Below are 14,149 nucleotides of genomic sequence, written 5' to 3'. Positions count from 1 at the left end.
ACAGTGTACAAAATAAGCTTCTATCAGCTTCACAGTAAAAACCTACATTATTTCCTATCAGATTTCATGAAAATATTCAATTCTTTAGTTTTGTTATAAATCTTAAGCCATACAGTTTTTAGCATTAGAGAAAATCAAAGAATACAAATAACAGATCTGACATTTTCTATGGCAATGCATAAAGTTCTAAAAGTACCAACTTTAACAATTTACACTTCTCAAAATACAAAGTAAAAGGAACACTAATGAACACTATAGTATTTACATGAAGCAGAAAAAAACGCTTTTGAAGGAAAACAAAAGTTAGGCATGGTAATATACATCTATAATACCAGTACCCTAGGAGGCTGAGGCAGAAAGATTCCAAGAATGAGCCCAACCTGGGTAAATTAAAATATAGAAAAAGACGGGAAATGTAGCTCAATGAGAAGGGTCTGAGCTCAATCCCCAGCAAAGCCTTAAGCAGAAAGATAAATAAATAAGGCTGGGGATGTAGTTCAGTTCTAGAACATTTCCAAGCACATGGAAAGGCCCTGGGTTCAAATCCCAGTACTGCTTGCTTTGATTTAAAACTGTCTTCATTACTATTATTCTAATGTGTGCAACTAAATCAGAGTTTTAACAAAATCAAGACAGGGTATTACCATTAATTTTTCTAGCAGATATAACAACTATAGTATGATAGTTGTTTTCAGAAAAGAATGCTTACATGCTGCATAATGTAACACATGCAGTTACTGGGCAGGCATGACAGCTCGTGTCTGTAATTCCAGCACTTGGGAGGCTGAGGCAAGAGAATCACCATGAGTTTTAAGGCCAGCCTGTGCCACACTAAGTTCCACACCAGCCCAAAACACATGGTGAGATCGTCTTTTTTAAAAAATCAAAGTTAGAAAAAATAAAAATTTTTTTAAAAGGACAGACCAGGAAAAAGTGGGAGGCAGGGGAGATAGGTTAAGAATGAAAGCAAAGGGGCTGGGGATTTAGCTCAGCGGCATAAACGCCTGCCTTGCAAGCAGGCAGTCGTGAGTTCCATCAGTCGTGAGTTCGATCCCCGGTACCAATAAAAAGGAAAAAGACAAAAAAAAAAAAAAAAAAAAAGAATGAAAGCAAAAGTAAAATAAGACAGGTCATGCGTGACCTGTGACAGTGTGACAGTGGTGGGTACCTCTTGTGGACTTGCTTTGTACATTTGAACACGTCTATAACTAAAAGAAAGGAAAGGGAGGAACCTACAAAACTTATATGTGTGTTAAGAAATGACAGTATTTAAAAATACTTTCCTAAATGGATGAGGATTTTCTATTATTACCAATAAAACTGAAAACTACTTTAGAATCAATTAAACACCTTTTACTGCTGGTAATAACCAAACCACTACAATGAAAACACTGGGGGGGGGGGAAAAAACTTACTTGGTGTAAAAGCAAATCTGTGCTTGCATAATTCACAGTATTCTTTTCGACTGTGTTTCAGCCACTGAACTAAGCTGTAATCAGAAACACATTCATAAATACAGTATTTACAGAGAGACAGTAAGGTTTAGTTGAAAACTAACAGTCTGCTTTGATTAAAATCCTATGTTTTACAGAGTTTTTACAGTTCTTACTGATTCAAATTTAGAATACTCTGACAATTTCAAATTTAGAGCAGTCTTTTTTATAACTGCCATCTAGGAATACAGGACTTATATTAGCTAAAGACAATATATACTATACTTTTACTAAAAGGATTCAATTAATCTAAATTATAATCTCTTTAAAACTAAATGAACAGAAATGAATCCAAGCATTAACCTCCCAAGTTCTAATACTAGGCTGGTAACATGGGTTATCTGTTATCAAGCTGAATCCCAGCTCTTCCACTAACTGGCTGGTCATGTGGTGTAGGACAGGCATTTATCCTGTCTATGTTTTAGTTTACTTATGTGTATACACTCCACCTCAGCTTTCTTGCAAAGCTGAGTTAAAATGTACAGAAGCACTGAGGGATGGGAGCAGTGGCACATGCCTATAATCTTAGCACTTTGGAGGCAGAGGCAGGAGGATCACTGTGTTCAAGGTCGGCCTAGATTACACAGTGAGTTCAAACCCAGCCTAAACTACGCAGCAAGAGCCTATCTTAAAAACTAAAACAAAATAAAAGCACTGAGAACAACACTGGCACAAAGTACTATACGTCATAAATGTAGGCTAATATGCCTCTCTAAACAGAAAAGAATAGCACGTTTAAGGGACAGAATTTTCACAATATACCACATCAAGAGGGATGGCATTAAGAATGATGGATAATGTAGCTGGGTGTGGTGGTACACTCCTGTAATCCCAGCACTCAGGAGGCTGAGGCAGGAGGATTGATGCAAGTTCAAGACCAGCCTGGGCTACAAAGTGTGCTCAAGGCCAGCCTGAACTGCACAGCGAGACCCTGTCTCAAAACGATCAAAAACAAAAGAATTATGGATAATGTATTTCCCACACGTTTACAAATTCTAAAAGTAACTATGAAACAAGTTGGTTGAAATAATCATTCTTACTAAACAGATGACAAAACTGAAGCTTGGAATTATACAGTTTCCTGGAAGTAGACTTACCATTCTTGATGGATGAACTTAATACTGCCAGTACATACACAAGGATGATACAGAGGTTTCTCAGGTGTTCCTTCTGACCGACACACTCTGCATATGTCTGTTAATAAGAAAAACAATTAATTTGGTTAGAAGTATTTTTTAAAAACAGACCACCAAAAACTGTTTTATGTTAAAGCAACAATGTCCCTTGGGAAAACATTAATCGGCAGCACAAAATCTGAAAATTGTGATTTAAGTGTGTAACGAAATAAAAAGTTTCCTTTAAAATTAACGTGTTTTTCTTTAGACTCTAACTCTCTAAACAAAGCTAAAAGTAACAGTTTTATTTAAAACTGTATTCTCCCATAACAAATACTGAATAAAAAATGCAAAATCAGATCACCATTAGACTCCCAGTTTTAAACTCCATTTCCAATAGTTGAGCAGTTTAAAATCTTAAATGCAGTCCTGACAGTTTAAACTACACACACACACGCACACACCCACACACACACACCCATATCACACACTGAGGATTTAACATGGATCAGCAGTAGGGCAGCACTGTACACAACCCCTTTCTCATCTCAACCACAGGACAAAACATGTATAAACCTGGAGATGGGGCCAGGGATATAGTTCAGTGGCACAAGCACTTGCCTGGCAATGTCCCGAGTTTGTTTCCCAGTACAAAAAAACTGGGGATTTAGCTCAGTGGCATAAGCGCCTGCCTTGCAAGCGCATGGTCGTGAGTTCAATTCCCGATATGGGGGGGGGGGGGCTGGAGGAAAGGCAGCCTTTTTAATAAATGGTGCTGGTAACATTGGATAACCAAATACAAAAGATTGAGTTTAAACCCATATGCCTCACCATACGCTAAACTAAAATCAAAATGAATCAAAGATCTAAATGCTAAAACTGACACACTTAAAACTGCTGGAAGATAAAATAGGTAAAACTCTTGAAGGCATAGGCAAGGGCTTCCTGAATGGAACCCCACTGGTACAAAAAAATAACACCAAGAATCCACAAGCGGGATTACATGAAATGAAAAGCCTTCTGCACAGCAAAGGAAACCAACAGACTGAAGGGGAAAGAAAAAAAAAAAATCTACAGAATGGGAAAAAAATTTTGCCAGCTGTTCCACACAGGACTAACATCTACAATACATAAAGAACTCAAACAGACCACAAAATTTAAAATCCAAATCAAAACATGGACAACCAAAGTGAACACACTTCTCAGAAGTACAGATGGCCAATACACGAAAAAATGTTCAACATCACTGGCCATTAATGAAAATTAAAACAACACTGAGATTCCACCTTACTCCAGAAAGAATGGCTATCATCAAGAAATCAAATAAATCCAGGTGTGATGGCACAGCTCTGTAATTCCCGCACTCAGTGCCTGAGGCAGGAGTATCACCAGGAGTTTGAGGTCACCCTCAGCTACATAGCAAATTTAAGGCCAGCCTGGACTACACAGTGAGACCTTGTCTCAAAAAAATAAAAAAAAATTTTAAAAAGAAAGAAAGCAAGGAAGGAAAGGAATCAATAACAAGTACTGGCAACCTTGCAGAGAAAAAAGAAACTTCCACATCCTTGTTGGGACTATAAACTAGTACAACCTACAAAATCAGTTTGGAGACTCCTTAAAAAAGTAAAACTGAAAATTACACTTGACCTAGCTAATTCCCCTTCTAGGAATCTTCCTGAAAGAGTTACAGTCATCATATTAGAGTGATCCATGCATGTCCACGTTTATAGGAGCACAATTTAAAATAGCTAGATGTTGGAAATGGTCTATATGCCCTTCAACAGATTGGGTGAATAAAGCAAATATGACACAGATGCATAACGGAGTACTCCTCTGCCAAAAAGGACAAAACTGAGGCATTTGTAGGTAAACGGATGCACTTACAGACCATAATAGTGTGTGAAATAATTTACACACCAAGTTTAAATATTGCATGGTTTCTTTTATGAGTAACCCAAGTAATAAAGAGCAAAATAAAAGATATATAATAGGAAGTAAGGAGATCATTTTCAAATGGAAAAATGAAACGAGAGAGAAGGAGGGGGGGAGAGAAAAGGAATTTCAAAAAAATAAAGAAAAAATGGACTTCCGGGAGAACATGGCGGACAAATAACAGCAGCCACTGAGGCTCTCTGAGATTACCAGTTTAGAATCCAGAAGCGGTGCCGTGTGAGGAGTCCTACATGAGAGGAGATGTACCCTGCAGACCCAGGAACGAACTAAGCTGAGAGAAACCAACTGGAAATGCAATCCTGATGCTACAACAGAACAGATAAAATCTCGGTGGGGAAGCTGGATCCCGCACCATTGGAAGCTGTGATTTGAATTTCCTGCTGCCAATACTGCGTCCCAATCCGCACGGCAGGGAGAGAGACATGCGAAAGCTCTGAGAGCTGGAAATGGCGAACCAAACAGCGTTGAGAGCGGGACTGGCAGGGAGCCCTACATCGACCTGCGGTGAGTGAGACAAATGGGCACCCTTTCATAGACTAGGAGGCTCCAACAGAGGATATTCTGGAACGAGCAGACTAGCCGGAACAGGGCCATGCAGTGACTTTAGTCACATATTCCCCTCTCAAGCGGGAGTGGTGAGGAGCGCTTGGCCTGCTGACGCCGCGGACTAAGATCCAGTAGGCTAGCCCAAATAACGTCCCTGCACCTGGCGGTACACCCTAGCAGTGAAGCATTCAGCAGGTTGACCTGGAGGGGCGGGCCCAACAGAGGCTGCCCAGGTCTGTATCTCCCTAGTTCACTGCAGTGGGTGGGAACACCTAGCCGGTGGATTCAAACAAACTGTAACAGACAAAGAGGAAAAAAAAAAACTGGACCTCCTACATACGCTTGTATGGAAGGAACAAAAAGTATGAGAAAAGGGAGCAACAAGAAAGGGTCCTCAGTCCCCAATCCTGAGAACACTGATGCAGGAAAGGTAAATGCAAAGGAGAATGAGGACAGAAAACATGCAATATCAAACACGGCACCTATAGACATAAAGCGATACCTCCGGAGCCTCATAGACGAGTTCAAAAATGAAGTATTTAATGAAATAAAGCAAGAAATAAGTAGAACAGTTAGAGAAATGCTAAGCACTGCCCAAGAAAAAACAGATGGTGGCATGGAAGAACAGAAAAAAAGGGGAGAATTGTTTGATTGAGAAAATAGAGAAAACATAGAATACGTGAAGCAGGTTCAAAGAGATTACCAGGAAACTAAAAACTCTATTGAAAGCTGGCATAATAGCTTGAAAGAAACTAAGGATAGATTATCAGAACTGGAGGACAGATTTGTAAGGTGGGAGCATGAAATGAAAAACTTCTTAAAAATAACAAGAAAACAAACAGCAATAATACAAAGACTAGAAGATGATAAGAGGATCTGTAACTTACGAATTAAGAGCATAAAAGAAAAAGTAGGGACTCAAAAAATGAACTACAAAAGCTATTCACAGAAATAATCCAGGAGAATTTCCCTAATTTAGCAAAATGTAAAGATACTCAGATGTATGAGGCATACAGGACCCCAGCCACCTACAACCCAAACAGAGCTACACCCAGGCATATAACAATCAAAATTCCAGAAATCCAATATAAGAACAGAATATTAAAAGCCGTCAAAGACAAGAAACAGATCACTTACAAGGGAACACCAATCAGAATTACAGCAGCCTTCTCGGCACAAACCATCAAATCACGGAGAGTGGGGGGGAACTAATTCAAGCTTTGAAAGATAATAACCTCCAGCCAAAATTGATATATCCTGCACAACTGTCCCTAGAAATTGATGGAAAAACAAGGTGCTTCCAGGATAAAGAGGAACTAGGGGAATTGCAACCATTAATTCTACTCTACAGAGATTACTGCAGGATATTCTAAAAATGAAAAATACCAAGATTCCAGAAATAGTGACAGAGTGGCCACAATGAGCAGAAAGCGAAATGAAGAAGACAAACTGACAACTAATGACAGAAAAAGAGCTCAACAGAAATGAGGCAGAGAAGGTTGGATGGTAGGAACAGCCATTTTGGAGAAAACAAGACATCATAATAGGTAGTGCTGATTTAATATCCTCTTGCTTTGAAGTTCCATCAAGCTTTTGTTCTTCTGTCTCCATTGGTTTTAACGTGTTGTATCTTATTGGATTTCATTATATGTGATAATATAATCAAAAACTTTTATAGACAAGGAGATTATACAGAAACCATTGTTCATTTTCTGTTAGTTGATTCTAAATACCCTGTAATACTGTCATTCTCTTGAACAGTTTTACATTGTCTTGATATGTTTGATGCTACAGTATACGAAGTTATACCCAAAGATTTTAAGGGAAGAGACACTATGGTAACTACTATTATGTCGAGATTACCTTGTGGTGAAGCACTATTTTGCTTAAATGGCTATGTTTTGACCTGCGCTGTTTTGTTGTTATGCCCTCTTTTTTATCTCAATCTCCTTTTTATTATCAACTTTTTCATTTTTATCCTTTTAAGGGAAAAATAAATTTAAAATAGCAGGATATACTATAGTAACCCACTTTGACTTCCTATTAACTTGATTTGAAACCCTGTATTGCTCTCACCATCTTTTGACTGATTTTCCTCTATTCTGTTATACTTGATAGTACCAAGTTTGAAAGTATAGGCAACAACTATGAAGACAATAAGATTCATTGTGATGCCCATTCTGGTTGACTATTATCTTCTTTTGAAGTCCTCTAATGTCTCCAATGTCTCCAATTGGTCTTATTCTTTACTGTTTTGTTCAATTTTATTATAACTGATGATATAGGCAATTTTTTTTAAGACAACAAGAGGCATTATGGTAACCATTGTTGATCACCTTGTATTTTGTTTTTACATTATGTATTACGTCCATCCTCTTGATTTGACTGACTCTGTCCTGGTATGTCACATTTGGTTTTACTTTCTTCCAAAAAAAAAAAAGAGTAATAAGAACTGTGGGAGTAATAAATCCCAAAATGTGTAATTGTCATTGTACAAATGAAAGGAAAAGAAAGTTCTCTAAAAGATATAACTGCATATATATTTAAGTGTATAAGATAGATAACCATATTACTGAGTTTTGTGGGATCATTGAACAAAACTGTTTGCAGTCTCACTGTTTGAAAGTCTCCTCTATATTCTTTAATTTTGTAACTTCAACAACTATTTCTAAGATGACAATATGTAATTAACTAGTGATTTCCTGTTTTTTTCTAAAAGTCTGTATAACTTGTACCCTTTTTTTTTTCTTTTTTCTCCTTAAGTAAAATTAAAAAAAAAAAAAAAGAAAAGAAAAGAAAAGAAAAGAAAAAATGGATATAGAGCTTTTTTCAAACGGGAAGAGTTGGAGGGACCAGAAAGGAAGCGAGGGGAAGAGGACAAAAAAGAACGGAAGATGTGTTATGTACATGCACAAACTCCCAAAGATAAATGTAATCATATGTTCTGCAAACACATACTAATAAAAAAATTAAAAGATATTAAAACATACATGGTGAATAAGGTTGGAGAACCCCAAATCCTTGAAGACCACAGGTCAAAGACAGGTGAATCAGAAGCGGCTTTGTGGAGTAGACAGAGGCCCAGGACTAAAGATCTGCAGCTCTTCTGACCTTTTCCCAGCACCAAGTGGCTCAGGAGTGCAGCTGTCTGCCCTCCAGCCTGGGGTTGCCAGAAAAGCAGCCCTGAAATAATCCTTGGCATTGCTCACCGACTTGCTCTTGAAAGCTGCCCCACGGGTCCATTCCGTTACTTCTTTTATTCAATCTTCTCAGCTATCCCTTGGTTATCCTTTCCATGTGGATCCCGAGTGGTCGATTTAAGGAATTTGGAAAGCTTACCAGGGGGCAAAGACTTAACACTTTCTATCTACTCTTTTGCAGAAAATTCCTCATTATGGAGAAAACACGCAAGCCTGATCCCTTTCACCAGTTGAGTTAAGGAGTTCCCAGCACACCTTGAATTAAGGTACAGCAGCTGTGCAGCATGGTAAATGGCCCTGGACACTTCTGACCATCACAGGCTTGTGGCTACTCAATCCTGGATAGCACTCGCTACTGTCAAAGCTGAGGGATACCATGTGCTCAGGATAGCCTAACTAGTTATGCCAATCTCCTCGTTCTCAATTAACCAGACAGATCTCTCATCAGTATAGAAAAGCTATATATCTCTCGTCCATGGAAGAGCTATCAATTAGCCATCACTGGAGTGGAATCTGCTGAGGCTGACCATGTTGATTCAAATCAAGCTTGGCCTCTTCTTCTGGTGCCTTCCAGGGTCATTTTGGAACTACACTCTGCCCCTTCCACCACCCAAAGAGCTTGGTTTCTTTCCTAGAAGCTGCCAGGGGATAACCCCACAACTGGCATCACCACTGTTTAAGGTCAGAACTACACAGGACCTGAATGTCTAAAAATCTTCCACTTCTGCCTTTACTCTTGATTAATGATAACATCCTTGGCAAAACTTTGCTTGTGCAATCCACAATCTCAAGCCATATCCAGTATTCACACAGTCAACAACTGCTTTAAATACTCCAATTCTCTCTAAGTACACACTCAGTTCCAGGGAAACAGAATACTGAGGGCACTGAGAGGCAGAAGTGGGCTGCCACTTGGGCGGAGATTTCTCTGCACCTGAGACCCTAGGACAAGCACTTTAACTGCAGCAAATTTAATGTACAGCGTCAAAACTAGAATTACTAAAAGGGCTGGGGATGTAGCTCAATGGTAGAGCACATGCCTAGCATGCAAAGCTAGAATTACAACAACTACCAGCACCAACAACTTCTCCTCCTTTAAAAGATCTGAACTGCCCATTCCAAGGCCAAGAGATGTGGAAAGGGGTAATGGAGAGGAAAAGGGAAGTTTAAAAAAAAAAAAAAATGTGTTACATATGTGTACAAACTCCCTAGGAGTGTATAATCATTATGTACTCTAAATGTTAACAGACCTTTTAAAAATTTAAAAATAGGGCTGGGGATTTAGCTCAGTGGCATAAGCACCTGCCTTGCAAGCACGTGGTTATGAGTTCAATCCCTAGTACCAATAAAAAAAAAAATTTAAAAATAGCCGGGGATTTAGATCAGTGGCACAAGCTCCTGCTTGGCAAGCTCAAGGTCCAGGTCCTGAGTTCGATCCCTGGTACCAAAACAAATAAATAAACATAATTTAAAAATAAATAAAATATCACAGAAATTCCAACTCCAGGATCTCAAAGTCCCGTATTAACTGGGCACAGTAGTGTATGCTTGTGACCCCAGAACTGAGCAAGCAGAGGCAGTACAACTGCAACTTCAAATCCCACCTGAGCTGTTTAGACCCTGTCTAAAATGAAAAAACTGTTGGAGACATAACTCAATGAATGGTAGAACGCCCCTGGGCTCAATCTCCAGTACTGTTTAAAAATAAAAATAAAATCTGCATTGTTCTCATCACTGCCCCCTATGTGGAGTAATCTACATGTCTCTCTGCCTTCTGTGGATGGAGTTAGCATTTTATTGCTAACTCCCTTTCCAGTACCAAACCTACAGTCCCCAATGCCTGAATCCCAGCTTACCACTGTCAACAAGGGCGTTACTGTGACCGCTGCCTGAAGTTGCAAGGAGTATGTAACTGATTACTGAAAGTACTCCTTTTTTTAAACTTTCTAGATTACTGAAAATCACCAGAGACACTGGGCCATGGATAGAATGGCCCTTAGAATTACCAGTTATCAGAGTATAGGCTGATCACCCTCCATGACACTCACTGAGCACTGAGATGGCCACGGATGAATTCTTGGGACAGGCATGTCCACCACTAGGTGCCTGCACAAGTGGGCCAGTGACAAGACAGGACCTGTCTCCCCAGCCTGCCCACAGGCATGTTCTAGGAACACTATGCAGAAGACAGCAGGGACAGAGCCAAGATCACATGAAGGAAGACTGCCACAGCATCCTCCAGTGACATGCTGATGGGTCAGCTACCCAGGAAGGACAACTAGCTGTCACATGGCACCCGTTCCCACTCTGGTATTGATGCAAGCCTGAGGGGCATCGTGAATCCTACCCCTGATGCGCAATAACAAAGCATCCCCACCAACACCAAGCATTAGAGGGCCCCATGTGGGGAATCTGGCTTCCACCTCCAACTGGTAGGAATAAAGCACTATCCTTTGCCCCTCAGCATAACATCAGTGTAGATCTGCTCAAAACAAAAAGTCCAACATTTTAATAAAGCCAGAGCCTCATGCTTTTCAAACTGTCCCTAATACAACTGAAAATTTCTCCTACTAAGAACTAGGAAAATCTCAACTTAAAGAAGAAAAGACAATAGATGCTCACAATAAAATAACAGAAACTGGAATAATCTGACAATTATTTTAAAGCAGACATCATTTTTAAAAAAAGTTTCAATGAGCAATTATTAACACATTTTAAAACAATTTAAATTGAATTTTGGCAAAGAAATAAAGACACACAGGAACGAAGTAGAAATTTCAGAACAAAAAAATACAGTAAGAGTAGGTATGCTGGCACACGCCTGTGATCCCAGCATTCTGGGAAGCTGTGACAGGAGGATAACAAGCTGAAGGCCAGCCTGGGCATTTAGTGACAGTGAGACCCTGTCTCAAATTAAAAGTAAAAAGGGCTGGGGATGTGGCTCAATATGAAGGCCACAGTTTCAATCCCCAGTAGCACCAGAAAAGAAAAGAAAAGAAAAGAAAAGAAAAGAGTGGACTTAAAAGCAGAAAACAGGGCTGGGGATTTAGCTCAATGGCATAAGTGCCTGTTTGGTATGCCCAAGGTCATGAGTTCGATCCCCGGTATTAAAAAAAAAAAAAAAGCAGAAAACAAAAATAAGTGAGTATGAAGATTCAACAAGAAAAATTAAATGAGAGGAAAAGCATACTTTAAAACAATCACTGGAGAACTCTGTAACAAAATAGCTAACATATACGAAGAGGAGAAAGTGGAGATAAAGTACTCAGAGAAACATAACAGTCTCTCCTTATTCAGGGGGAATACATAAGGGTGGGCAAGGCAGGGAGGTCAATGAACTAAAGAAACTATTTCTCCTACATATACAGAGTGTGCAAAAAAATCCATATACACCAGGAAAAAAACTTATACAAATATTTTAATGCTAAATTTATTGAGACATTGTGAGATCAACATGAGCTACCTTTGGCATCCACAATTACAAGCAGTGGCCATTAGATTCCACACATTTATTAGGCAAGCAAACTGCTGAAGTGTGTATACATTTTTTTGGCAGACTGTATATACCTATTATATGACTGACTTTATAAACGAAGCATAGTAAAAGATAACAATAACAACAGAATAATTATAACACATTGTAATAAAATTGCCAGCATCACTACTCTCATACATTGAGTAATCTAAGGGATACTCAAAACACAAACACTGTGACACTAGGACAGACTGATAACCAAGCTAGCTATTAAATGACTGAGGTGGCCAGTGCACACAGCACACATACACCGGACAGAGAAGGATCTGCACCGTGGGTTCAAGAGGAGCAAGTGGTTACACTAGGAAAACAATGATAGGTCAGACCTCAAGTATGAAAATATAGTCCAAAAGGAGTTCTAACTTCAGTATTTCCAAGTACTAGTAATTAGTACTGTGAAAATCTCTTTTTAATCTATTTTTACATTTAGTAAATTGTACAATGAAGTTTATATAAAACTCTAATGAATGGAGTAATGATCATTCTCTATTGCTGAGTATATACCATTTACAAAAGGGTATATACAATAAAATTTTTCCCAAGCAAGTTTATTTCATAAACTCTATTTACCCTAAGTATCACACTGAATTGGTAAATTTACCACTCACTACATGAACAATACAAAACTGAGCACCAGCAGCTTCTTTTCTACAAATTATAACACACATAAACCCTGTGAGCCATGCAAAATTTTTATAAATGGTATTAACTCAGAACAGGGCTGGGAGTTTAGCTCAGCTCAGTGGCATAAGTGCCTGCTTAGCAAATACAAGGTCATGAGTTTGATCCCCAGCACCCAAAAAAAAAAAAAAAAAAAAAAAAAATAGAGAACTCTGTAACAAAATATCTAACATATATTTTAGTGTTGGAAGAGGAGAAAGAATTTTTTTTAAATTCTATTAAACTATTAAAATGATCACTTGTTTCATGAAGTATTATTTCCACTAATAATATTACACAGATCAAATCAAGTAAAAGATCTTTTAAGTTAGAAAGTCTCCTCACTTAACTGAATCTTAGGAAAAAATGAAAGGGAAAAGTAATTTGTCAAAATAAATCCATAGATCTTATTCTCAAAGTCAATTTTAAGAAAGGAACTCACTATAGACTATGAGCTCCTGGCCATAGCTTCTGGAGGGTAAAGGATTGTGTCCTAGTTTGGGCAACAAGGCAGCCAATACATGCTACCAAATAAATGGATAGGACCACCCCCAGCTCTTCTCAATAAATATTTCTGAATGAAAAAAAAACCTCATATTTATCTTGCAAGTTTTTAAATTCCAACCTGATATACTAAGGAATCTTTAATAAAGGCAATTAAAAAGCCTGGCCAAGCTGGGCATGGTATAGCAAACTTGTAATCCCAGCTACTTGAAGGCTAAGCCAGAAGAAGCACAAATTCACAGCCATTCTGGTTAACTTAGTGAGATCCACTCTCAAAATAAAAGTTAAAAGGGCTAAGGATGTAGGTCAGAGTACTCTTGCGTTCAGTTCTGAGGGGAGTGAGGAGGGAAGGAAGAAGGGAGAATGAGAGGGAAGAAGGAAGGAGGGAGGGAAGGAGGGAATGAAAGAAAGAACTCAACCCGCCACTAGCCATTCCATCAGGAAAAAGCATTTAAAAAGTTTAAAACTTTTAAATGTAGTAGGACCACTACTGAGTAGTTCCCATGGCTAGACAGTTCTCCACACTCCGAATGCATTACTTAACTCAATCTTTAGAACTTAGATTCTGAGAAATGCGTTGAAAAGGGTCACATATGGTATCAAAGGCCACACAGGACTAAGCAGAAACAGTATGCAAGAAGAAACGGTACATTACTGGACGGTATTACTATTCGAAAACTGGAAAACTTAGGACAGCTAATTCTGTCTTCGTTACTGGACTGGTCACTTTCTTGTCACTGGGACAAAACACCCAATACCCTCAACTTAAGGAGTTTATTATGGCTTTCAGTTTTTAGAGGATTCAGTTCAAGGTTGGTTAGCTCCAAAGCAGAAGTCGCATAACAAAAAGCAGACAGAAAGAAGAAGAGCAAAGGACAGACCTACACCCTTCTAGGTCTCAACCCCAGAGACTCACCTCCTCATTAGGCCATGTAAAATGCAAGCCCACTCAACAGCAGAGGCAGTCAGGAATTCATCAATGGACAGCTCCAGTGCTGAGTACAGTGCCCTCAATCACCTCTGACTACAGGAGTCTCTAGGGAGACATTTAGATCTTAAACCATAACAGCTGTTGAGACTCAGTACTGGACAGGAAAAAAAAAAAAAGATGGTAATGGCTGCACAGTGTGACAAATGCCCATG

At 38.9% G+C, this 14,149-nt stretch overlaps 1 protein-coding gene across 1 annotated transcript in view; it reads right to left on the bottom strand.

Annotated features, from left to right (window-relative positions):
- Marchf6 (membrane associated ring-CH-type finger 6) overlaps positions 1-14,149 on the bottom strand; it is a 74,405-nt gene that overhangs the window by 47,622 nt on the left and 12,634 nt on the right. The window contains exons 2-3 of the mRNA XM_063257963.1: positions 2,591-2,687; positions 1,416-1,489 (exon numbers count right to left, since the gene is read on the bottom strand). Coding sequence (XP_063114033.1) covers positions 1,416-1,489; positions 2,591-2,687 — 171 coding nt within the window. The remainder of the gene's footprint in view (positions 1-1,415; positions 1,490-2,590; positions 2,688-14,149) is intronic.

Source organism: Cavia porcellus, unplaced genomic scaffold (assembly GCF_034190915.1).
Source record: "Cavia porcellus strain 051 isolate PalLab524CR breed Dunkin Hartley unplaced genomic scaffold, mCavPor4.1 scaffold_11, whole genome shotgun sequence".
NCBI classification, from domain to species: domain Eukaryota; kingdom Metazoa; phylum Chordata; class Mammalia; order Rodentia; family Caviidae; genus Cavia; species Cavia porcellus.
The sequence above is the reverse complement of the archived record's forward strand: the minus strand, read 5'-3'. Positions and strand labels throughout refer to the sequence as shown.